This window comes from Lineus longissimus, chromosome 12 (assembly GCF_910592395.1).
Source record: "Lineus longissimus chromosome 12, tnLinLong1.2, whole genome shotgun sequence".
In the NCBI taxonomy this organism is placed as follows: Eukaryota; Metazoa; Nemertea; class Pilidiophora; order Heteronemertea; family Lineidae; genus Lineus; species Lineus longissimus.
This window is the reverse complement of record NC_088319.1, coordinates 685,729-712,294: the sequence shown is the minus strand read 5'-3', so window position 1 is coordinate 712,294 and position 26,566 is coordinate 685,729. Positions and strand designations below refer to the sequence as shown.

Sequence of the window (26,566 nt, the reverse complement as noted above, 5' to 3'; positions counted from 1 at the left end):
CATGGAAAGATATCAATACTTGACCCTCGCAAAATACTATTACCACTTATGATAAAAATAACAAGCCCCCTGGACTTGGGAGAGGCGGAATCAGCGCGACCTTGTGTTACAAGTAGCATTCCCCGGGCTGAAAAGGTACCCTGACTATTTTTCGATGACAAATCAACTGGCGTGTGACCCTTGGGAAGTCACGCGTATCATAAATTGATTATTTATGATATTGATCAAGAATATCGAGAGATGTTCAAATATAAATGATAAGATTGAAAGAAAGAGGAAAAATATTGCCGAAACCCGGGATCGAACCAGGGACCTTTAGATCTTCAGTCTAACGCTCTCCCAACTGAGCTATTTCGGCTGAATGCTTCACCTCGTGTTTTTGTAATATTTAAAACATTTGCTTTGTATATGTCATTGATGCTTAAGTATCAAAATCGACCCTATTGATACTCGGCCTGATTATTAATTTGAAGAAAAGTAGGGTTTTGACCCTCTGCACAGAAGCATGTATTGTATCAGCAGTGTATATGCTGATGGTATTGAATCGCCATGGTCCCACTTAGCCTGTTTACCTACAGGGTCCAATACCTTAAGCGAAATCACACTTTTTAGGAAATTTCATCTTTCTACTCAAATGAGCTAAAGATATTTCCTGAAAATTCTATCTGCCCCTCTTAAGATGCAAAAATGTTGACTGGCCTATTTATCAACTTGGATCTTTTCAACAGACTTGACCCGAATAAAATTTCTAGGCACTGGACAACGGACTCGTCATTTTTGTCCTTCAATCGTGGGAATTTGGTGACAAATGTTGGCAACATTATCGTAAATTTACATAACCAAGGCGCATACTCTTTTAGTATTTATAAGTAAACAAACCGACGTGACCTCCATGATTTGATAGTCAACAACAGATATGACAGACCGTGTAATATTTGGTAGAATTTACTATATTTCGTTTGTCTTGGAAAGCACATCGGAAAATTATTTTCTTCTTCCTAATCCGTTTCCATAGGAATAATAAACCTTGAACTTTCATCCTTGTCGCGCTGGTTCTTAAATAAATTCAAAGTAATTCTTAGACCACACAGATTCAGACCATCACCAACTCTGCCCAGTAACGTATGCCCTGCCTCCTTGCGTAGGTGTGACCTAATACCATACGAATTATCACACATCCGAACCAACGACACCCTCACGCCTTGGCCTAGATCACTAGCCCAGCTAACCCATACCTGCCTAGTAACCTCTCAGTCCAAGCAAGGTGTGTGGGTGTGACCTAAAATCAGGTGGAAGAAATTGCACAAAACTGAGAGAAACAGCTAAGCACAATAACACCTTATAGTATTCTTACCACAATATAATATGCGTGGAAACTTGAGAACTGACTTTTCTTTTTGGCATAGCCTTGGGCCTTGGATCTGGGGTGTGAGAAATATTGTCGTCGGCAACCCGACAGCACAGTAAGTAGGGATCGCATGCAGTAGTAAAAATAACTGACATTGTAAAAATACCGATTATATCTAAATTATAGAAAGGGGTGGCAATGCCCATCAAATCCCGCTATCTCGAATATGATCTCGGATGCCTTTAGAACAGGATTAACATCAGTCGCACCTGTGTTTAAATCCGCAACAGACACACGAATCTGCTTTATTCCTCGAAGTCATAAATATAAAGACAATTCCAATAATAATTGCAATGATGCTGCAACTTCTCAATTTCGGGGGGGGTCAGTTGAATCTCGAAAAGTTTTATCAAATCATGCAGTGCTTTTATAATTCTACGTGAGCTCTTTTGTCAAAATTATTGAAGCCTACTGCTGTAAAATGAGTGATTTGCCAGGCAATTTTTTTATTTTAAAAGATACTAAAATCTCACAGCATTGTCTCACAGCCTTCCGCAAGGACAGGTATACCCAAATAACTTGATGACAACATTTTCCGTATCTTCTGATCAGAAGAATTCGCACTGATTCGCGTTGCATTTTTCGATCTCGAAAAGTTTTATCAAATCATGCAGTGCTTTTATAATTCTACGTGAGCTCTTTTGTCAAAATTATTGAAACCTACTGCTGTAAAATGAGTGATTTGCCAGGCAATTTTTTTATTTTAAAAGATACTAAAATCTCACAGCATTGTCTCACAGCCTTCCGCAAGGACAGGTATACCCAAATAACTTGATGACAACATTTTCCGTATCTTCTGATCAGAAGAATTCGCACTGATTCGCGTTGCATTTTTCGATCTCGAAAAGTTTTATCAAATCATGCAGTGCTTTTATAATTCTACGTGAGCTCTTTTGCCAAAATTATTGAAGCCTACCGCTGTAAAATGAGTGATTTGCCAGGCAATTTTTTTCTTTAAAAAATACTAAAATCTCACAGCATTGTCTCACAGCCTTCCGCAAGGACAGGTATACCCAAATAACTTGATGACAACATTTTCCGTATCTTCTGATCTGAAGAATTCGTAGACTGATTCTCGTTGCATTTTTCGCAGTTTGGAAGCTAAAGTTACTTGTGGTAATTGTATTTGTGGTAATGTTAAGCATCCATGGCATAGTTGGCAAAAGATGCACATTTTTCGCATCAATCAAGAAAGCAAAATACCCAAGGCGTACAGTAATCAAGACAAAATTACTTTTTAATACAACCTGTCCGCCGTGGTCCCTTAGGACTCGGTTGGTAACAGGTCCGCGGGACCCCCTCAGCACGTCAACATCATCAGCTGCAATCAGGACGACAAAAGGGGTCACAATATGGGCGCTTAAAGTACAATACCAGTGAAATCGGCCTATTAATAATTCATTATAACGCTTATATGGCAATATGTCCCCTTACAAAAACTGCACAACAGTGCGTGGGTTATACAGGGCTTTTAGTTCAAGTTAAGATGAGACCGTAGTTAGTAAATTGCGGACACCTCAAAATAATAAAGATGTATTTTTCGCGCAATTAGAGGCACAATACAATTCCGGCTGCTTTCGGTATCAGTTATTTTCTTTTCGGTTTCACAGGAGTAAATTGTAGCCTTTTCCTAAATAAACACCGGGTTTTGTATTTGTGATAGCTCCTAAAGAACTCGTTTTGGAAAGTAAATAATAACTTGTTTATTCCGTTTCTTGGTTTGAAAACATTTCATTCCGTTACTGGGAGGGGATTCTGGTCTGAGGGAAACTGCAAGTAATCATTATAATCCAGGCGCAAACATTGTTGTTCAGATGAGGATTTCCATTACTGAGTCATTGAAAACGAATTTATTTCGTTTTCTGTTTCAAAACGGAAAAGATACAAAAGAATCACACGCATTCGTTTTTATTCACGCCATTCAACCCCACACTTTTAACGATGCATTTTACCACTTGAAAAGCAAAAAAAAATCAGATAGATCTGGCCAAAGGTACTTGGCTGACGTCTTGTCACTGAACTGTAATAGTGTGATCACAAATAGTAATGTTACACAGGAAGTGCCATAGTTGAATGGCTTTAGTTGATACCGTGAAAGAGCACTGGTTAGGCCTAACCAACGGGTATTCTCGTGGTGTAATCACCACTATCTTTTGGTAAATGTGATCTGGTCACATTCCTGAGTTCAACTAGCCTGGGCTAGAACGATATGAGAAACACTTGTAAATCAGGTCAATTTAGGAAAGGTGCGATGATACGGATCAAGTATTTTAACGGCGGATCTGCGGTGATATGATGCCAGGGGGCTTATAAACGCGGTCAAAAACTTTCAAAACGCGGTCAAAAGTGTCGTTCAACTTACTCAATTAGGGCCAAGAAACAGCCGCACCAACTGCCTAGAAACCGGGGACCTAGTTAGTCTAAATTTGTCCAAACCTAGGTGTTTATTTAAAGGTATTTAATCTCCAAACGCGTGCCGCACGCGCTGAATATATTTGCATATTTGTTGTCAAATAATGAAAATCCTTCACGAGAATTAATGGGAACGCGTCGCATACTCTTACATGTACATTCCGGTCAGGCGGTGATGTTCATGACGTCTTCACTGCACTCTGATGCGGAGCTTTTTTACATGAATAGCACATGGCGATGTACGCTAGTGCTAAGCCTGTCACAACTAACATAAATGGCATACATACACAAACAAACATCATTTGTTTACAAAAAGCCACCCAAAACGTCTTCTAGATTGACTTTGTTCATTCAAAATTACGATCTAAATTTGGCAGCAAAATCAACAGGCATGCACCAAACCAAGACGTCATTGCCTCCCTCCCCTGGTTCATGTTGATTGTGCACGCCCCAACACAGGAAGTACCCACACAATGGAAAGTAGTTCAGGCATTGTTGTGGCCACGTGCGACCCGGAGCCCAGTGTGTACAAGGACAATAGGTACTAACTCTCGTCAATGCCTGTCAACAAATAGAACTGGGCATGAATAGACACTCGATAGTAAGATGGGATGGTTATATAAGCACGGGGCGTCCCCTCGAACTCCGCCGGAACTTGGCCCATGGATACCGCGCGCCCGCGCCGCAGCACAGGTGGTGACCGTCCAGATTCCATCAGTGGACATTCCGGGACACGCTTTCTTGGACACTGGCCACCGGGGCCTCTTAGCAACTGAAGATCACTCTCAGTTCTGACCATTATCAAATTAAAACGCGCTATTTACACAGAGTCGGGTAACGGCAGTGACCACTTCCTATTTTCGTTAATAATTTCCTCCGACCCCCGCACGCGTCTTCTATTTAGATCTGTTTAGCCAGCATGGACCATATGCTTCGCCGTAGTAACTTATGCTCCGCTTCAGAATCGTGTCCGTCCGAATCCTGAATGAAGATAAGAAAATTGCCCCCGGTATATGATGTATTCTAAATGACACTTTCGCCCACGTTTTTGGGATTAAGACCAATATTGTCAATGGTTGTCCATGGTTGTCAAGACGGGACAAGTTGCATCGGGTAGCATCTTTGCATCTTTTAGTAGAGCTCCTTGTGTTTTTTACTGTAAACATCCTAATTTAATGTTAACCTACGTGTTTATAGTTCAAGAATGCCGCAGATATAAGGTTACTTTGTCGAAAAATAGTGCTTTTTATTTTGGCATTCTGAAACAAATCTAAAAGGGCCCTGTGGATATTTTGACGTTCCCTCCCGACTTATGGTTATCGCAGATGATGTAAAAGTTGGCCCAGAAACAATTTTCGGAAATTAGGACTCACGTAGGTGTAAATTGTTCCAATTTTCCGTTACCAAGTCGTACCCCAGGGTCGTAACGATATCAAGTCTGGGGTGTAAATAATAGTGTATTATTATGCATGGTAATATCGTAGATAATGGTTTTGGCATCCTCAGATTTTCATTAGATGAAGCAGTTCAGTCCGAAACACATAAGTTTTGGAATAAGCATATAGGGAACGGGCCCAAGCAGGATTGAACAAATTGATCGAATATCCCCTTCTAGCTCTTCCATCAACATTTGAATTAGTTACTGCAAAATCCGCTTCTTTCAAGCGAAACTCGAACCAGCTCGCCAGATTATCGGTCAAAGTCTCAATCCTAGGCCTAAAAACGCGATAACGCTGCCTGAGAAATCGCAAACTCGTATATGACACGCGTCAAGTAGGCCCTTTGGATTTTTCCCAGGCCCTGAAACAAGAAAATCATTAAAAACCGCAGGGTTTAATAATAATCACCCAATATCTCGTTAGGATTTCGTTGATTTGAAAACTAAGCTTCTAAACTGGACCAAAACATAAAAGGTGAACTCAGTACGACTTTTTACATTTCTGTGGCGTTCGCACCCGGCATGCTGCTCGGAGTATTTTCTTCTAATATTTTTCCAACTGCTTTCCTAAAGGCTTTGCTAATCATCTTAAGGGCCTAAGCAATTCATAGGCTTAGGTCCGTGTTTTGAGACCCGTTCCCACATATTGGTTCACGCGCTTTTCACAATTGCAAAATCCTAAACATGGGTTTATAAAGTCTTTACGCTTTCTGGGCGTCAACTTCATGCAAAGTTGGCAAAAGTTACCCGTACATTATTGACAACTACCGTCTAATGTCACTGCTGATATTGCCTTAGTAAGGTTGGCACTGACGAAAGAGTTTTGTTTACAAACCTGGAAACGAATAGAAAATGTTTTTGATAAATATGTGTCTTGCATTCAAAATAATATACCTCGGTTATCAATACCGTATCAAAAATTAAATACCATTGACCTTCGCCATTGTAAAGCGTTTGGATGCCCTCCCCAATGGTCAGACCAGCCAATACGCCCCTGGTAGGCCTAACAAATTATTGGAAAAATGATGCTGTTTCATAGGCCTGTAACGTGTTTGAGTCTTCAAGGGCCTCGACTCTAGTCCCCGTGGGATCAAACGGTGATTTTTACCGTCTTTTAAATAATCCGCTAAACCCTAATTGAGGAGGTATTGTGAACTATGCTTATCTCTCGTGTCACGTCGCGAGACAAATGAGGCCTAGGTTTTTGGGATCTGTCATGTCTGTGACCCGAGCGAGCGCCGAATAGAAGTTTCTAGCAAGGCGTTTTGCGTAAAAGGCGGTGAAAACGAAACGGATTTTCATACACAAAATAAGTCATATTTGAAATTGGAGCCAGACCATATAAATAACCCCATCCATGATATGCAAAGTCATATCGCACAAGCTCTTAGTACAGTCATGATGTTACGTGATGTCACAATAGTGAACTTGAATGTGAGTGTCCGCTTATCAAAAGTGAGTACGATTATTAGATTGTATACATGTATGTGCAATATTGATAAAAGTGAGGCTGATATTACATCGACCCCCGGCGACCGATCTGCAGACTCTCACGCTACAATGATCCCTGCTGCCCCACTCACTTTGATATCTCCCCGCCCGCGATAATTGTATCATTATGTAAACAAAGCCGGCCATTGTTTTTCACAAAATAACACTGAAATCTGCAGACAGAAGAAAAATGCAACATAAACAACAAGATAGTTGACTGTCGCGTTCCAGCCACGCCATTTTTTTTCGCGCGAAAATTCTTTGCTTAATTATCATGTTGGACTCGAATGAAAAATCGTCTATTTTCAATATCTACCGCTTAACTCGTGACAAACACAAAACACAATCTCGGATCACTTTCAGAATGTTCCCGCCAAATTATTTTCCCACAGAATCAGTTTTCATTGTGCTAAAAACAAAACAAAAGACAATGGTTGTTATCGCAAAGTTGCGACCGATGGCCAAGAGTTGCCAGTTGTTTTTCACGCTGAGGAGAATTGACACACTCCCGCCAAATCTTCCCGCCTAACGGTCATTCTTAGACTCAGATGAGAGCGGTCATTAATTGATGGTCATCTACCTAAGTAACAGAGTATTATTCACGCTCTCCGTATGCGACAAACATGGTCAACTGTCCGGTCTTATCACCACCTACGCTCGGAATTGTCCGGCCTTGGTCAAGCACCCGTGGACCACACACCACATGCCCCGACGTGAGAGCACAAGGGGTGGAAGCACGACAAATGATTACAACCGAATAAAAAAATAGTTGCCATCGTAATCAGCACTTCGGGTCGGATTTGAATTTCATTCAAGATTTTGTAAATTATCTTCGAAACTACAGCGCAAATAAAGTTTTTATCACGCATACCATATGTTGGATGTGCATTAGTGATTGTCGTGAGAAGCTGCTGACTCCTCTGCGTAAAAAAAGCATCAGGCAACTTGAACCACGACCATGCGGTAACAACCTTTGACTTATACCATTGACTCGCATGGGATATGATTTTTAATAACAAAACACTGTCAAGAGATATTTTAACTTTTTGAACAGATAAATACTTTTTAAACACAAAATTCACCGCTCTCGTCACACCAGACGGTTATCCTGGTCACGTGATCCTGGGAAAGCCAAACCATCGCTGTCGTAAGAAAGGGATCAAGAACCGAAACGTCTCGGCGGACAAAGGACTTTTTGGCACACGTTTGACGCAGGATTAGCGATATCCGTAGGTCTTGGGTTTATCAGCCAAATCTCATTAGTTTAGGACGATTATTTCGGGTAGTTCCCACACTTTGTTAGCGCTGATTTTATGGTTAGTTTCGGTCAGTTATGTCATTACTTTTTTTGCAAAAATCCACAAATTTGCCCTACTCCAGAATTATTTTTAACTTGTGATGGGGTGTAGCAGAGACCGGAGCGATCTTGAAAAAGAGGATGGGCCTGCATGGAGACATGGCCTGGGGGGGGGGGGCTCGCTCCCCCCAAAAAAATGCGTTTTCCTGACATCTAGAGACTACAGTTAGATGTTCTGTATGCATCTTACAATGGTGTAGTGCCCTGAACAATCATTGCTCCCCGACGAAAGGGGGGCGTAGGGCGCCTCATGCACTACACCCTGAATGTCCTTGCTATTACAGCGCTTATTGAAACAAACGACGAAAAAAAGAACTGCGAGTTCTTCACTTCGGACATGGTCAAGATGCCCTTTGCTGTCGGCACAGATTTAGCGTACAGATCACCCGAAATCAGATGAACTGTCTCCTTGCTTTCATTCATTCTCAGTTATCTCGTCCAATTGTCTCCAGTGCTATTTCAGCTTGAAAAATCTGTCCAATATATTATGCCATAAACGAAAAGTCCGGCCAACTCGTTCTTTCCCACGGGTCACAACAATGAAAACATGCCCTCATCAATCCCAGTGAATTCAACTTGTTACGATAAGTTTTCCAAGGGAGGCGAGGCACACAATAAAACCTGTCTTGATTTCTTTCGCGGGGAGATTCGAGAGATGAACTCGGCCCGAGATGTCATCCAGGGGGAGGGGTTTTCCCACAGGTGGATGAAAGGATATGGCACGTGTGCTTCAGAACCATCTGTTCGTCCCAACTCTTGAGAAACCTAGTCCCCAAACCCTAAATAACACATCCAATACACCAGCAGCACACAATATAAACTCCTGGGACGTGGTCACACAATGTGCAAAGCAATGCCAGTCACCCGCTCAGCAACTACCATAACAATAGCTATAGGAATGCGGCGGAATTCCCCCGGATACAGCAATACCGGTGGGCGGCCAATCAGCGCGCGTCAAATCTGTTGCCGTGTCGGCTCGCGTGTTTTGATTGGCCGGGTGCGTCGGAATCCCACCTGTGCAGAGGCTATTGTGAACTCTCGCGGTGTTCTCGTGGTCGCGGGGTATAAAAACAGGTCGGATTTTAATTTCGGATCATAACTCGACTCGCTCTCACCACGTTTACATCGTACTTTACTCTTTGCTCTCTTTGGATTATTTACTTGTTATCATGAGGTTCGACAGAATGAAAAGTCTTACCACCACCCAGGAGAGGACTCCTAGCCCTAAGAACAGTGATCGAAGGGTAAGTTTGTTATTCTTTTTGGCGATTTGTTGTTTTGTTTATTTCTAATTCTGATGTGATTTGTCATGATATGATACGTCATGAATGCAGTGGGGGACCCAGGGGAGTGCAGAATAGGCCACGCGTAGGCCCATAGTTGACATCTCTCAGGACGGAGTGTCAGCAAAGACATTTCTCACACCGGGCTTTTGGATTACAATTTATTGTTGGTACTTTTGTAACATATCACCATCAGCATTTTCTCCTTATGCATGCAGTGCGAAATTTCAATCCACTTAAAAATTAAGTTATTTTTTACTTGCCTATACGAAAGCGTGTTTTATCTCGTTGTTGACATTGAGTATTGATCGACACATTTCGTCTCATGTTCATCGAGTGACAGACATTATTTTGTTACAACATCTTATTATCAAGACAGGTCTCGATAAGCTCGCGTCTTATGATTGACTCAGACTAGGTTAAGATATATATTTGTACTCTTCTTCGGGTCAGCTGGTCATCGTGGCTCAGTTGTCATTCACTCGTGGATAAACCAGCAAACCCCAGGTGGAATCAGCATGGTCTGATGGCGAAATTTGGACTTTATCTATTAACAGACACGCTGTCAGTGAGTGTCACTGATGCGCCTTGTCAGGTTTTTGTCATGAATTTGACCCGCAACTATCACAATGACAATTTAATTGGGTCATCGGTGAGCCATATAAAAAAGAAATCTTCAATAGGCCCTAATTATTTTTTTTTTCAATTTCCGATCAACGACAAAAGCACAATCTTTCACTTATTTACCATTTTTATGTTATCAAAAATGTCCTGCAACTTCTATTAGAAATGTTCTAAATCATAATAATGCGAATTTTCACCTGGATTCAATCCTCCTAACCATCATCATCCGCCATCTTACGTCAGTGACCTTGACCGGACGATGTCCAGCATCAAGTAGCCACTGTCCGCAGATGGCATCGCGGTCACTCGGGCGTGGAAAGCACGCCGTGCTAAATCAGGTAGCAGTTGCTACGTGCGCCGTACCTGGCCTAATTCTCTTAATTGTTAAGTAGGTCTGAACGACGCGTGTGATAGATTAATTGGGCACAGATTAAGACATAATACATGTTAATTAGTGTTGATCACTTTCTGCCCTGCTGAAGCCCAGTGTTGATGGGCAGTTAGAGATGCCGATTGACCGTCGCTGGTAAGATATCATTTTAGGCCCATTATTTCAGCATTAAATTGGTATTGCAGTATCGGTTAAAAAAGGCATTTTGATGCCATTTCACATTTGTGTCCCAAAACAACTTTCTTATGCGTTTCCTTTCTTTATTCTTGCAGATCTCCAAACCTTTGATTGAGAAGAAAAGACGCGCCCGCATCAATGCCAGCCTCTGCGAACTGAAAACACTTCTCGAGGTCGTTCTTGGCGAAGAGGTTAGTATCATTAAAAGTTCAATCTCATTGTGTATATTCTACCTGCGTATACATCTTAGTCCTTCTGATGTTGAAGCTTACTTACTTCTTTTTAACATAAATTGAACTAACGTGCAAACATTTTGTATCAGGAGTGCACATTACAGTGAAAAAATTAAAATCCTACAGGGTGTCACGAAAAAGATTATCCATTTCTCTGTTTATTGTGAAGTAGGCCCAACTGATATCTCGCACTAATCGGGCAGTGGAGATATTGACTTTTGTGTTGCTCAGTTTCTCACGATAAGAACAAAACTTTCCCATAATTTTCCATCTTTTTTTCTGTCTGATACAAACTGTTATCACCATGCATCTCAATTCATCATTGCACAAGAAGTGCTTGATAGAATCACTGAAAGAAATAGCGAGTTAGGTCAGATACTCTAATTGAAAAAGATGCTTAATAGGTGCCCTCTGCTCCGAAATAATTGATGCATTATTTCAGACGTGAGCCGCAAATTAAAGCTTTCCCAACTCTTGCTGAAGCACTAGTTTTTTCTCAATTAAGTTGATACCCATTGCATGAATAATAACTCTAATTCTGTGCGTGCGATCTTGTGATGAGAAAGGCATAGCAACAATGGGAACCAGGCCTACTGCGTGACAAATGGGGTCACGAAACCGTGTGAAAGTCTCGGTGCGCTGTCTTCCAGTTAATGCGTTGCTAGGCCCTTACTGACCAAAGAGACTCGTGGCGAATGAGGCCAATGTTTTCTGAGTATTTGTATACATATTTTTAATCTCACTTTCGGAGTCAGTGTCCTGGTCCCGTGGGAATTATCATGAAACGGGTCAAGTGTATCCATCACTTGGCTTGAATGCCCTCATCATTTGATTTGAAGGGTTGGAGGGGGCTTAGTAGTTGTTGTAGTCGTTGAAAAGTAAAGCAACGCATCCTGGCGTACATGTATGAACGATTTTGGTCGTTTGAAGGCTCTTCATTGCCTGGTCATGAGCTAAAAATAGGCCATAAAAAGGATGACATCACTTGTACACTTGTTGTAGGCCTGAGAATTCTTGTGAATAAACTTTTCGTGGGCCTCACTGTTTGTAAACAAAGAGGGCAGACGGCGGGTTTTCGCGGGAACGCGTTGTGCGGCCGACCGCCAGATAAAGGGCCTACTTAATTCGATTCGCGCACTACAAATAACGACTTACAATAACAGATGACTCATGAAGTGTATATAACTTACTGTCAGCAATGAGAGCGAGAAAGGCCTAGATGCAATTTTCCCACGCGAACCACCGAAGTCATGGTCGGGTTATCTTTTAACGTTTTTATACCGATCTCGTGGCTCATTGAGTCAAATCTCTCCTGTCAATAAATATGTTTCTTATCCTTATAATACAAACTGCAATGAATTCTATCAAAGGACTGTTATGCATTACCAACACAGGCCATTGTGGCCACGTGCGCCTTCTGTTAAAATACATAACATATTTTACGATATCCACATTCACATTCGCCAGTAGTAATTCACCAATAGGCCCATTTTTATTGATTAATAATCTTTCATTGAAACCTTTCGTATGCATTATGAAACAACTTTCTAAATGATTCCAATACTTATGTTTATTTCAATTGATATCTTCCAGGTTCCACGCGAATCCAAGATGGAGAAAGCTGACGTATTGGAGCTTGCTGTCCGCCATTTACGCGATGTCAACAGAACCAGGCTCAATGGTAGGCATCAATTTCAAATGGTCTTTCTTTTAAAAGGCGGCGCAACAGTACGGCGAACTTGTGCCCATAATGTCACTCTCCCTGGTATGGCGGCGCCACTGTACGGTCCTTAATATGGCACGTAGATCAGGAAATGACACTTTTGGCTTTCATCATTTTGTAAATGAATTTGCATGTCTCTGAATCACTTATTTATATTTTGTTGCAATTGACTTATGTTCCTTTACCTTTTCTCTTTTTAGTTGCCGCCTCAGCTGACCCAACTGTCCTTGATAAATACCGAGTAGGCTTCAGCGAATGTGCCTCAGAAATCGGCCGCTACCTGAACCAGGTTGATGGCATGGAGGTGGATCTCCGGGGCAGACTCCTCGGACATCTCTCCAACTGCATGACCGGCCTGAAACACGACCAGGATTGCCGTCCACGCCCATTCATGTCCATGATCCCCAACCCTGCCGTCATCCAGCAACAACAGATGCACGCCCAGTCTCAGTATCAAAACATCGTCCACGCTCACATGATGCAACAACAACCAATGAAAACTAGTCCTACAATGAATATGCAAATGACCGTGTTACCGCAGCCAATTGCAAACGGACATCGTGCAATGCATTTGAATACTATGCAAAACGGACCTTTACCAAGTGTGCCTCATGGACAACAACATCTTCCTGGTGGAGTACTTGTCGCAAAACCTGCCCACGAAGTGCAGTTGTCCCCTATCTTTGTGAACACTCATTCACCCAAGGATGTAATATACGCAGACAATCTTGTGAAACAAGTTAGTCATTATGCCCGTCAGCCACAAACTGTCAGCCCGCCAAAACATATCTCGCCATCAAAACCAGAATCCGGACTTTTAAAAATCGACACTGCTACTCTAAACCATAAGTCACTTTCAGTGTCTCCTCCACCTTCACATTTATTGGACGCTACTCGTGTTCGTGATGAGAAAGTTTGGCGTCCATGGTAACCGATTCCAAGACAACCCGGTTGCTAATGACTTGCTTGTACTTAGAATGCGGACACTTTCAACTACTTATCCAAAATGTGCTAGAACCGATGATCAGTTCAAAACCTTGTAAATAGAAAGATAGATTATTTATTTAATAATAAATTTGATAAATAGATATTTGTCTCACTTTTCATGTGTTGTACTTGTAACTGAAATGTATGGAGAGGGTGGGGACTTTCAAAATGCTTTCCATAGCATCATCCGTGCGGAACTAGTGCTTTCATCTACGAATTCACAACGATTCTTCTCCGAATTAGCAGCAGTCCTGGTGATCAAAACCTTCCTCGATTTCACCGCAGCAAATAGAAGCCGAAAGAGTCACTCTTCACAACTCACAAGAGTCCACAATTAATACTTTATCACCAGTATAAATCATATGTCCACATCCAAGAGGCCACACTGAATGGCTTATCTCCAGTATGAATTGCTCCCCAGATGATCACAGACTCCGCACTGAATGGTCTATTTCCAGTGCGAATCCCTCCCAATCGCAAGAGGCCACACTGAATGGTTTATCTCCAGTATGAATCCCTCCCTCAGATGACCACAGTCTAAATGGTTTATCCCAAACCTTAATCCCTCCCACAGACGACACCAACCACAAGAGTTGAAGGGTTTATCTCCAGTATGAATCCCCCCCCCCCCCCAGATGACCACAACCACACGAGTCAGTCCACACTGAAAGGTTTTTCTCCAGTATGAAGCCCTCCCTCAACGACCAAGATCACGGAGATTAAATCGAATGGTTTGTCTCCAGTATGAAGCCCACCCTCAACGACCAAGATCACGGAGTTTAAATCGAATGGTTTGTCTCCAGTACGATGACCACAATCAGCAGTGTGCTGCCACACACAAAAGAGTCCTCACTGATTGATTGAGTCCTTAGCAAATGGTTTATCACCAGTAAGAATCCCTCCCTCAGGTAATCGCTTAATCATCAAGCTGGAAGGACTCATTCACATTTCGCGCCTTATCTATGGCCCGTGCATGTTTTATGAAGATGAGCAAACCTCCCTTATTTACCGGCAGTTCTATGAAGAATGGTCCAAGTCGCGTTGATGTCCACTACGAACAGGCCCTATAAGCATTTGATTTGACCGATACACGCTGCTGGACCAGATAGGTAAATAGAGAATAATCAATAACATCGAATGCCCCTGCTTACACCCTCTTTGATTTCGGCAGTTACATGTATAAGCCCTTTACAGATCAAATGGGCTCTCGTGTTGTGATGTGCTTACAATTAATTGACGTTAGATGGCGCTATCGTACGGTGTGGTATTTGACACGTTGAAACTGGCCATTTCATTTCAGTTTTGTCCATTCAGATGCCGTATACAGTCTAACTATAAAACACAGCTTTTTGTTGTCATAATCATGTTCTGCTATAGTAACTGAGATCGTAGTTTTGTTTCCGTTGGAACTTGGACTAGAGAAACCAGGCTGGTACCTAGTAGGCCTACCCTTAGTTTGGCTCATGAAATACAGAGTCGCCATCTCTCGTTAGTGTTTGAAACTAATCTTGATATACAGTGGAACCCCGGTCGGCGACCACCTCAGTAACGCGACCACCCCGCGAACACGACCAAAATTCTCCGGTCCCGAATGGTTTTCTCTCTAATTCTCATTAACTGGCCCTCGCTAACACGACCACCCCGGTACCCAGACCGCGACCACCAGCTTGGTCGGTCCCAAACTGCAAATTAACCCCGCTAACGCGACCATGATGCCTAATTGCCGTAATCAACCATGACCGCATCGTATCAATTGGCACCTTCTCGCAAATCCGTGTTGATAGTTAGCACCTCGAACACAATGACCATGGGAATCCATATGAAAATAAATGATGTGTAAGTGAGTTTGATCAAATGTAAGCGCAAATAAAATGAAGAATAAACTTTCTTTTCGACTCACGGTTTGTTTTTCATCATTTAGTATTAAATGATGTCAAGAGGCATGCACACGTAGTTTTTAGGACAAATAAATTATGTTGATTAGTAAGAGTACCGATACTCAAAGTAAAGAATGCTTACTACGTCGTAATATTGATAAAATACGTTTTTAAAAAGATGATTTAATCAGTACCAGTTCAAATTGGCTGAAGTTAAAGCAGGAAGACATCAGGAATAATTCTCAACATCTTCTCACATCACCTCTCTCAATGTTAGCGGGAATATTAGCTTGACATCAAGAAGGGCAGCTGCCGATGGTGTGAATGACATGCTTGCTCTAATTAGCATGCTCAAGTTTTAATGTAATGTTTGGTCTAATTAGCTCTCGTCAGTTTATTTACTCATTTACATAAGTTGTAAATTAAACGCAAAACACTCAAGAAAATGATTTTTTATTCGTGATATACACACAAATTATCGAATCACCCGGTGGCGTAGTCATTAATGCATGTCAATGTACACACAGCATATCTGCTAGGACGATGTTTTGGCGGGAAAACCTACTTATGATTCTTAAATTCACTAACGCGACCACCCCGGTAACACGACCACTTCGGCTTAGTCCCTTGGGAGGTCGTGTTACCGGGGTTCCACTGTACTGTACTAAAGTCTGGCCGGGCCAAAGGTACTTGGCTGACCTCTTGTCGTGTGATCACAAATAGTAATGTCACACAGCTCTTGGCAGCCGGTGTCATAGTTGACCGGCTTTGGTTGACACCGTGTAAGAGCATTGGTTAGGCTTACTCAAAGGGTAATCTAGTGTTGTGCAACATCACTATCTTTTGGTAAATGTGATCTGGTCACATTCCTGAGTTCAACTAAACAATATGAAAAACAAGCTAAGATGCTTACATGATAAAACAGCATTGTATTTGGTGGATGGTTTCATGTTCAAGATGTTTGTATTGTTTTGACGATATTTCTTAAGGAGTTCGTCCATTTTTTGTTTTCGAGTATTACAGGCGATTGCAACAGAATCGACGTTTGAACGATGATTATACCTTTGCACTACTTCTTCAGCGGGAGTGAAGCTACAACGTCGCCATCTTTCGAAATACGATTGACCTGTCCTGGTGGTGCAATGTCTATCATCGTTTCGTATGAAAAGCAATGGTCATTGGTGGGCCTACGGAATAGTCGAATGGTTGGTAATCGTTAGTAATAATGGAGTAGAAAATACAAGTACGTGGGCAATGTGCAAGGCAGCTTTGTTTGTAAGTCTACATTGATCTCGGGCCTACAAACAAATCGTTGAGGATTGGAACAACACATGTGCCAAATTGAACGGAGACGACGTTTGGCTTACTAAGGCATCTAACACTCGGGTTAGGGCGAATTTCAAATTAATTTATGGTCTATATCTCGCAACTCGGTGTTTGTTTATTGGGGGGAATATTTTTAAATGGCAATTCAAGGAACAAAAACATCGATTGATTGTCGGGCACTCATCAAAGCATGCAGAAAGGGAAATGTAGAGGAGGTGGAAGAGTTGTTGGAGGCTGGTGTCGATGTTGACAGTCTCGATTCAAAAACCAAGGAGACGGCACTCATAATCGCAGTCAAGAACAGGAACACGGAAGTGGTGAAGACATTACTGCAAGCAGACGCTGACGTTAACTTGGATACCAAACGTGGAACGGCTCTTCTGACGGCCGTGACGCTAGGTTTCACAGAAATGTGTAAACTCCTGTTGGAGGGCGGTGCTCTATTGACAAAAAGATGGTTCCTCCATTACAGTTGCAAATATCGCTTCTTTCGTGTTGCTGAGCTTTTATTGGACTTCGGCGCGGACGGTGACTTTTGCGTTGAGAATACCACACCCCTGATTTTAGCTGCAACATATGGTGATTTTGAGACCGTGCGGCTACTCCTGGAGCGCTGCGACGTCAATTTTGAACGGCAGGGTGAAAGGGCCTTGATAGCAGCATGCGCCGGAAGGTCTTTCATTGAGACAAGCCATAAAGCTATTCTTAACATTCTTCTAAGACATAATTTGGATGTCAACTATCTTAATGAAAAGGGTAGAAGCGCCATTTGTGAAGCGACGCAGAGGAGAGAGAGCAACGATGTCGTGAAATTGTTGTTGGATCATGGCGCGCTTCTTCAAATTGATTCCTTAGTTGACATTTGCGACCCTGAACATTTCGAAGATGATTTGTCCTCGGCGCTAGCTGGCGCTGTTAAACATGGTCGTGACAGTACGGTCCGCTTACTTCTAGATCTAGGAGCTGATGTGAACGAGATCTGGCGCAAGGACGTTAATACAACCACCTCAATATTTGAGCCGGGCGAAACGGACATCAGTATGCTGATGATAGCTAGCCTGAATTGTCACTTTAACGTGGTGAAGGAATTACTGGATCGCGGTGCCGATGTCAATCGTAGGAATAGCGTTGGGAATACGGCACTCCATGTTGTCATACACGCAGACTTCCGTCCCCTCGCATCCATATTTCGTGTTCCCCGCTGCCGATATGCCGATCAGTCGCCACTAATACCAAGATCGGGAATAATTGCGGAACTGCTCCGAAACGGAAGTAGCGTCGCGGCAAAGAACCAAGTCGGCCAGACGCCATTAGACATTTGCATGCAACTTATTATAGATCCTAATTCTCTCAGGCCAGAAGTTAGAGATGGCAATCAGGTTGCTCTTGTGTATTTGTTGAAAGCCCACTCCAAACCTGCGAATATACAACGGGTTCTAACGAAGTTGTGGGACACTGCGAAAACAACAAAGCGATCGGATTTTGATATTCTGGAGGAGACGATCCGAGTTGTCGTCGCTGCGGGTGTAAAGCCACCGCTGATGTCAAGATATGAATATCAATCAGAGGATATTCGGCAGCCGGAAGCTTTTGCCCTGCAAGAATGGCTGAAAGATCGCAGTGAGAACCCTGTCCCATTGAGAGACCAGTGCCGCACCAGAGTGCGGGCTTCTCTCAGGTTGCCTCTGCTCGATGTTCAAACGGAGAGCTGGGGACTTCCTGTCCCACTGCGCAGGTTCCTAATCATGGATGACCTTGAACTATCTGTCAGAGGTCACCCAGATCTTCAGCTGTTAAAGATTAGTAGTTGACGGCTGTACGTAGCTTTTTTAGGTTCTGCGTGTATTATCAGCAAGGTGCATGGTAGACATTTTATTTGTGTTGAGAGAATTATAAGGGACATGGAACAAATTGTGACGAAGTGGACAGTTTTAATGATGAGAGGGTTGCCGCTGTGATACAGCAGGGTGAAGCTTGTTATGATCTCATCAATTAATAAAAAATCTGACGAAAACGACTGAATCTTCCGAATGCTTCTTGAAGATAAAAAATCTTACAGTAGTGCCCACCCTTGTAGTAAAACCCTAGCAAATGACAGTATTTGAAGAAATTGCGGTATTATTGCACCCTTTTTTGGACTACCCTGTACCCCAAGTACCAGCATTTGAAAGTAGGTCAAGACACATAATTTATTATCTGATTGGACAGTCCGATTCTACTATAAGCCAATCGGCTGAAGTTCACATTCACTTCGACTTCGGTCACGTGGTTACGATTCCTTTCCTTTCTCAGATCGTGGACGGTCTTCGTTTTGGCAGCTATCATCCATCGACGCATAATTCTTCGGCTGGGCCACGGTCAGTGTGTTCGTACTTTCAAAAGTGTGGTGTATTCCGTAGGCAAAATAAATCAAAAACCCTGAAATACAGAATAATGCCTATATGTATGTTGTGCGTACATCAATAGCGCGACAAGTAAACCAGGAGACGTAAAAACTTGCTAAGATGACAGCACAGTTTCTGTGAAAGTTCACTGCAACGTGGGTGATACCGTAAGCGGCTATTAAGTTCGTGTGCAACTAGGGGAGGATTTTTGTAAAATTAGGCCATTTTCCTAATGTGTGCATACATATGTGTGCATAGAGATGTGTGCATACAGATGTGTGCATACAGATGTGTGCGTACAGATGTGTGCATACAGATGTATGCATACAGATGTGTGCATGTTTTAGTCGTCAGAGATATTGACAGCCAAGTTTACTTGTAAGTCTTTTTAGCTGAATAAATGAAATCGCCATTCACTATTATCCTCAAGTAAAGCTGGCCTCTGAATACGCGATAGCGTTTGCTGGGTCAGTTCTGTTCAACCTGCATTGTTTAGTGAAAACTTAGGATGGGAAAGTGGGGTGCATACATCTTTCAATAAAACGATTCGGATCGATGTAATGGCCAAGATATCTTTCCAAATCGGCCAGTTTCAGCCGGGCTTTGATCTGAATATGCATTTTAGGAACGACACAAAGGCCCGCTGTGGGAGGGCAGAAGAAAATGGTCCGTTACCTGCAGTCATCCATACTCCAAGCCGAATCCAAACGGCAACTTCAAGGTTGAGCAACAGCGCCATGTTGAGCAGCATGCTGATAGAGGGCAGCAGCGGTACAAAGGGCACCTTGTATGTTGTGATCTGAGAGTCCTGCTCATGGAGCAGAAGGACGGTGAATGACGCCACTAACCAGAGGACGGAGAATATAGTCACTAGAACGGCCCAGGCGGTGCCAGAAGCCAAGTGTTTCATTCCTAGAATCGCAACACAACACAAAACCAACATGGCGACACTCATGGAACCGGTTGCCATGACGACAGCACTTCCGGGCGCCATGTTTTTCAGAATCGGGAAATCCTTGAATTTTGGTTTTAGTCTTCCGCTATTGTTCCAAATTTCGTAGGTGTCGGGATCACTTTTTTGATCATTATCGGTAGCATTGTCGACCAACTGAGTCTCGTCAGTGCATTCGCCTTGCCTTGGCTGATATCGCAGCACGATAACACAGGCGGAAACGCCGAAAAATGTCAGGATTGTCCCAATGGAACTCATATTTGCCAGCTGTTCCAAGTTGAATAGGACCGTCAGGACCGCAGCTATGATGAGGAAAATCAAAACGGCCACAAGTGGTGTCTGTGTCCGGGGATTCACGTAACTGATAAATCTGAAGATTACTCCGTCGCCGGCCATGGCGTACATCGTTCGCGGTGCGGAGAATGTGTGTCCGAGTGTGGTGCAGGTTATGGCGATCAAAGTCCCGACGATTACGATAGTCTTGATCCAGCGGTGCCCTAAACTGTCAAAGGCCTCCGCAAAAGGTGCACTCATTGATAGACTCGTGTACGGGACCACGAGAACCAACGCCAGGGACATCGCTACGTACATGACCGTCACGACAATGAGTGCGATGGTGTTAGCTCGCGGGATCGACTTAGTAGGGGACTTCGCCTCCTCCCCTGCGACAGAAATACCATCAATGCCGATGTAAGCGTAGACACACATGGAGGCGCCGACGACGACCCCACCGACACCGTTTGGCGCGAACGGAACTGAAGTCCAGTTCTCCGGTTTCGCGTAATAATACCCCAAAACAGAAATCAAGATTGTGAAGATGATGTTCGTTACAGCGACGACCATGTTGATATTTACCGATGTCTTCGCCCCGAATGCGACAGCTATGCATAATATGATTAAAAACAATGGCGCGATGAAGTCGGGATATTGCGCCAACCAGGACGGCTGTCCTTGGAAACTTGCGTGCTCTAGTGTCCAGTTCCTTATAACATTCCCAAAGAGAGTGTCGAAGGAGCCGCTCCAGGCTCTTGCGGTGGACGCTCCGCCAATGCAGTGTTCTAGTAGGATATTCCAACCTATGACAAAGGCGATGAACTCCCCTACTGTGACGTAGGCGTACGAGTAACTAGACCCGGCCCGCGGTACCCTAGCGGCGAACTCCGCGTAACACATAGCGGAGAGAAATGAAACGAAGCCCGCGATAATATAGGACAGAAAAGTGGCTGGTCCTGCGTGTTGCTTCGCTACAACGCCAGTCATGATGTACATCCCTGCACCAGCCATTTGTCCAATTCCTAAGAACACGAGATGGGATGTCGTCAAACATCGCTTCAGGGGCGTCTCCATGACGTCTTTGGGTATAGCCTTTTTCCGGCCAAGCTTCCGTAGAAAGCCCGTCGTCAGTTCTCCACATTTCGACATTTCTTTCCCTAAAACAAATGTAAAGAATATCAGTGATAAACAATCACGCGAGGATGCCAGTTTCGCGAGCAGTCAGCCGCAAGAAAACCAAGCTACAACCTCTCGGAACTCCTCGATTCTACATTGCCAGACCACGGTAGAGATCGATCCCGAGTGAGACGGAGATAGTAGTCCAATCGAGCTGTATGACAGCATGTGGCCGATTCTCTTCGCTGCCCACGCGAGTGTTACCGATTTGGGAAATCATAATTGAAATCAACATAGGCAAATAGTAGAGAGTTCACATGAAAATGAATTTTAGCCAAGAGAACAAAGCCGCAAGACTGTTTGTGACACCCGAATTAAATGTACTGGCTTAACCAATGCAATACCAGAGTTATAGACCTTGTGCACGCGGCGTTTATAGAGTTTATGCATGATCGAAATATTGAATGCTCACTTACCTTAGATCAAGCTGATAAAGTGTCTGCCCAAGGGATGAAACTCCAAAATTGTCCGGCCTTGGTGTTTTGAGGGCCTCCGGTCGGCCCCAACTACATGTAGTATATCAGCGACTTTGGTATGATGTAAAACATGTCAAATCGTTTACACAGTGTTGTTGAGTACGCCTGCATGTAGGCCTACACGAAACAGTGTGCTGCTGTACGCAAGCAAGACGACGCATTGTAACCATTACGTAAATGTCCACATGTAAAGAGTCTATGTACAGCTGTCAGCTGCAGTGCAGAAATAGTAATTCGGTGGACAGTTGGTACGATTACCGCTGTCAAGCACGCATGAAACATGTGCAATGTTGTATCAAGTTATTCATCTACCAGTTCCAATCATGCCAAGGCCTATTGATGTTGATGTAGGTCAATCGCTTATCAAATCGCTTTTATCTGTATTATGAAAACACGTTGAATGATAATTTACAAACATGTCTCATAACACTTCTAGTCTTTCTGTGTATGTGGATAGTTACATCTCATTAACTTCAAACATACAGTGAATTAAGATAGATCGACATCAAGCTTCAAATCATACCAGTGTCGTAGTTTAAAATACATTGGAACGATTTCTGCGGACGTCCTTACATCAGCGGCCATTTTTTTCATTTCAAGACAAATCGTCGATAAAATACATTTACTTGACTTCGGACATCGTCGTTCGTAGCTCTTCGTAAGGCTTCCGAAACCTCGCTATCATCAAAATGAACATAGAATAGAAAACGACATGAAAAGGATGGATGTTAGGACAAGGATTTACGCTCAGAATGTCGACACCAGTAAAACATTCGCGCCATTTCCTTGCGATAGAACGGCAAAGAAAATCCATACACGACAAAGTTAAGACAATAATTGAAATAACTTATCTGAGAGAAAATTTTGAAGAAATTTTTAAGTAGAGTGATGTAGGTTCCATCAACTTCCTGTGGTTGATTGAAGATTATTATAAGCATGACCGAGTTTGGTGTCATGAAAACAACATACATAGCTGAGACAATAAGTAGATTAATCAGAGTCTTTCTCTCATTAACATCTTTCGAGGATGCGCCGTCAGTGAATTGTTTTGATTTCGCTATTCCGATTATGATAGCTATATTGGTCATGATGATCGTAAAACACGGAAAGAAATAGTAAAGAAAATTATCGTATACCAACAACAGTGTTACTGCGAACCCTGTTTGAGGGTAGTAGCATATGCGAGTTTGACCAATCACAAACAAACCACTCATAATCCCGCTGTGAATCCCCGCCAAGGCACAAGCTAACATCACAGACGTAATCAGTATCTTTCGTCGTCTTCGCGTGATGAGCAACCGCTTTAGTGGAAACCAGACCACCACTGCTCTCTCGGCCGAGAATACCACAATGAGCCAGGCTGAAGTAGTCTGAAACATAACATACACGTACGTCCCAATCTTACAACTCAAGTCAGATATATGGTAAATGTTTAAGAAGACTTTTCCATTCGTTACGTGGCGAAGACCGTACGAAAGCCACATTGGAAAACCGACAAAAAGAATGCAGAGCAGGTCCGAGACGGCGAGGCAAGTGAGGTATGTGATAGTGGCGTCGTATTTCCCTCCTACCCTACGGAATATCACTAGGGATGTGATGTTTCCGAATGCTCCTGCGGCGAACACTACGATCATGATATAACCTTCCAGAACACTCACGATCTCACTGAGATAGAGTGAAATACTCACATGATTTTGACTCGTAGCGGTGTTGGAGTAAGCTACTGACATGATTTTTTGTCTCGTGGCGGTATCAAACTTTGTCTAAACTAAATACAAATGTACCTTTCTAAAGCGATAGATTAATTTATTAAGACCATATTAGGGTGGATGAGATCAGTGTCCTATCACAGATCATTGTACGTACACGGATCAAAATGTACACAAATTTCGTCCACTTTCCACCGAGTTTTATCCGTATACGTGTAAGGATATGCAACAAGTTGCTGTTCTTACCCTCCCTGTTATACAGGTCCATATCTTCTTTACCAAAACAACGACATTCTGATGCCAAGCATAAATTACATATATTCCTCTCAGCGCGCTTGCGCATGCCACCACATAAGAGAGATTGGCGTGACTCAACAATATCAACGTTACACAGTAGATTCACTTGGATATTTTCTCGCATACCTAACGGAATACATTTTGGTTCAATAGCAGCCACACATCATGACGTTATCGAGAGAAATATCAACAGGAGACCGTGATTTTTGCGTAGCTTGCTCAAGAACCACGAAGTAGCCTAGAGTCAGTGTGCGCTATGAGCAGCCTGCTCAGAAATTGTCGTGACGTCATCGATTATATATCTATTGAATCTCAAAACAGGTGCTTCTGCCTGTTTACCCAAGTATTATATGCATTGATGCATGACACAAGGGTAGGATGAACACAAGCCAGGGCTGGTTTGTTAAAAGTACTACACAGCCAAACGGAATATCATATTGTAAAACACCTCGGATTAGATTGAACCGTACTTACATTGCAGTAAATGCACTATGCGCCAATGAACCATCGTCAATTCGAACCATCGCAGCCATGATCCATCACTTTTAGATTCGATTCTTGCTTTGATTTATAGAACAGTCAACATGCTTTGATGTAGCGAGTCAAAATATATAGATCTATGAATAGACTCTAAATTAAGACTGTACGTTGTGTGATAACTTTTCTGAGTTGTTCGTGTTGGGTGTTGGGTTTCGTTTAATACGACGAACATTATACACCTTTCCAGAAATAGGGCGCTGAGTGTCCAAAATAGTGATGTCATAAGGGGAAACTAGGCCTTATGGTGGAGGAACAAAGGAGATAGTCATGGTTGACCAACACACTTGAATGCCTTTAATGACGGACAAGGGGGAAAAAGTTAGTTCCAATGGAAGCCACCAATTTCGGGAAGCATGTATACCATGACTCCATTCAGAAAATATTTCGAAAAAAAGACTAATGAATTTAAGATAACTGAACATTGTCTCAGCCTGGGAGCCATATTTGATACCATTTGACCTTTGACCCGAAGGTAATTTTACTTTAGAGCCCTTGACCAAAATGATCCAAACTTGCGAAGTTCAAATGTCGAGAACTTATCACCGGTTTCCACACACCAGGGTGAGCCACAAGGTCCATGGACCGATACATTTTTTTATTTCCTGACTTGGCTGCCGAGACTTCACGCAGTTCAGCTTGAACATTATACTTGGTTTGTATTGACCCTTTAGAACGACGAAGGACGAAAGTTTGTTGTCGCTTCACATCCTGTACTTATTCAATTACGCGACCACCTGATTCTGTGTAACATTACTCACACTAAAGTTTAGTGACAAGAAGTCGGCGAAGAACCTTTGGCCAGATCTATCTGAAAAACACTTTACCTAACTGAAGGAGCAACCAGGACTATTTCAAAACGAATTGTTGATAAAATACATTTACTTTACTTCGTACGTCGTTGTTCGTAGCTCTTCGTAAGGCTTCCGAAACCTCGCTATCATCAAAATTAAAGTAGAATAGAAAACGACATGAAAAGGATGGATGTTAGGACAAGGATTTACGCTCAGAATGTCGACACCAGTAAAACATTCGCGCCATTTCCTTGCGATAGAACGGCAAAGAAAATCCATACACGACAAAATTAAGACAATAATTGAAATAACTTATCTGAGAGAAAATCCTGAAAAGAATTTTAAGCAGAGTGATGTAGGTTCCATCAACTTCCTGTGGTTGATTGAAGAGTATTATGAGCATGACCGAGTTTGGTGTCATGAAAACAACATACATGGCTGAGACAATAAGTAGATTAATCAGAGTCTTTCTCTCATTAACATCTTTCGAGGATGCGCCGTCAGTGAATTGTTTTGATTTCGCTATTCCGATTATGATAGCTGTATTGGTCATGATGATCGTAAAACACGGAAAGAAATAGTAAAGAAAATTATCGTATACCAACAACAGTGTTACCGCGAACCCTGTCAGAGCGTAGTGGCATATGTGAGTTTGGCCGATAACGAACAAACTACTCATAATCCCGCTGTGAATCCCTGCCAAGGCACAAGCTAACATCACAGACGTGATCAGTATCTTTCGTCGCCTTCGCGTGATGAGCAACCGCTTTAGTGGAAACCAGACCACCACTGCTCTCTCGGCCGAGAATACCACAATGAGCCAGGCTGAAGTAGTCTGAAACATAACATACACGTATGTCCCAATCTTACAACTCAAGTCAGATATATGGTAAATGTTTAAGAAGAGCTTTCCACTTGTCACGGACTGAAGACCGTACGAAAACCACGTTGGAAAACCGACAAAGAAAATGCAGAGTAGGTCCGAGACGGCGAGGCAAGTGAGGTATGTGATAGTGGCATCGTATTTCCCTCCTACCCTTCGGAATACCACTAGGGATGTGATATTTCCGAATGCTCCTGCAGCGAACACTACGATCATGATATAACCTTCCAGAAAGCTCATGAACTCACTAAGATTCTGGAGTAAAATACTCGTATGATTTTGAGTCGTAACGGTGTTGGAGTAATATACAGACATTTTGACTCGTAGCGGTGTCAAACTTTATCCGAACTAAATACGT

At 42.8% G+C, this 26,566-nt stretch overlaps 3 protein-coding genes and 1 non-coding gene across 6 annotated transcripts; 2 read left to right on the top strand and 2 right to left on the bottom strand.

Moving 5' to 3' along the window:
• Positions 1-285: 285 nt before the first annotated feature.
• Trnaf-gaa (transfer RNA phenylalanine (anticodon GAA)) lies at positions 286-358 on the bottom strand. Its single transcript has one exon. It is a non-coding gene; the product is annotated as a tRNA-Phe (tRNA).
• Positions 359-9,216: 8,858 nt separating this feature from the next.
• LOC135497046 (transcription factor HES-4-B-like) lies at positions 9,217-13,586 on the top strand. Of its 2 annotated transcripts, XM_064786708.1 has the most exons (4): positions 9,217-9,350; positions 10,677-10,772; positions 12,408-12,495; positions 12,738-13,586. In XM_064786708.1, exons 1-4 carry the CDS (start codon positions 9,276-9,278, stop codon positions 13,466-13,468), a joined length of 990 nt encoding a protein of 329 aa, XP_064642778.1. In that variant the 5' UTR covers positions 9,217-9,275; the 3' UTR covers positions 13,469-13,586. The 2 variants fall into 2 exon arrangements, with proteins under 2 accessions (XP_064642778.1, XP_064642779.1); XM_064786709.1 differs by lacking the exons at positions 9,217-9,350; positions 10,677-10,772 and adding an exon at positions 12,142-12,283.
• Positions 13,587-14,554: 968 nt separating this feature from the next.
• Positions 14,555-18,599, top strand: LOC135497279 (ankyrin repeat and KH domain-containing protein mask-like). 2 transcript variants are annotated; one of them, XM_064787050.1, is made up of 2 exons: positions 14,555-14,633; positions 16,417-18,599. In XM_064787050.1, exon 2 carries the CDS (start codon positions 16,865-16,867, stop codon positions 18,536-18,538), a length of 1,674 nt encoding a protein of 557 aa, XP_064643120.1. In that variant the 5' UTR covers positions 14,555-14,633; positions 16,417-16,864; the 3' UTR covers positions 18,539-18,599. The 2 variants fall into 2 exon arrangements, with proteins under 2 accessions (XP_064643120.1, XP_064643121.1); XM_064787051.1 differs by having other exon boundaries at positions 14,579-14,633; positions 16,425-18,599.
• Positions 18,600-18,666: 67 nt separating this feature from the next.
• LOC135497278 (cationic amino acid transporter 4-like) lies at positions 18,667-23,082 on the bottom strand. Its single transcript, XM_064787049.1, has 3 exons — positions 21,929-23,082; positions 19,787-21,493; positions 18,667-19,145 (listed from the first exon to the last, which is right to left on the bottom strand). Exons 2-3 carry the CDS (start codon positions 21,483-21,485, stop codon positions 18,997-18,999), a joined length of 1,848 nt encoding a protein of 615 aa, XP_064643119.1. The 5' UTR covers positions 21,486-21,493; positions 21,929-23,082; the 3' UTR covers positions 18,667-18,996.
• Between the last annotated feature and the right edge of the window lie 3,484 nt (positions 23,083-26,566).

Bases quoted from the DNA above. Each gene is read 5' to 3' on its own strand.
- LOC135497046 (XM_064786708.1), top strand. From the start codon at position 9,276: ATGAGGTTCGACAGAATGAAAAGTCTTACCACCACCCAGGAGAGGACT. The intron at 9,351-10,676 runs GTAAGTTTGTTA...TTATTCTTGCAG, and splicing joins CTAAGAACAGTGATCGAAGG to ATCTCCAAACCTTTGATTGA. The intron at 12,496-12,737 runs GTAGGCATCAAT...TTCTCTTTTTAG, and splicing joins CAACAGAACCAGGCTCAATG to TTGCCGCCTCAGCTGACCCA.
- LOC135497279 (XM_064787050.1), top strand. From the start codon at position 16,865: ATGGCAATTCAAGGAACAAAAACATCGATTGATTGTCGGGCACTCATC.
- LOC135497278 (XM_064787049.1), bottom strand. From the start codon at position 21,485: ATGTCGAAATGTGGAGAACTGACGACGGGCTTTCTACGGAAGCTTGGC. The intron at 19,146-19,786 runs GTAACGGACCAT...TCTGTATTTCAG, and splicing joins TGGAGTATGGATGACTGCAG to GGTTTTTGATTTATTTTGCC.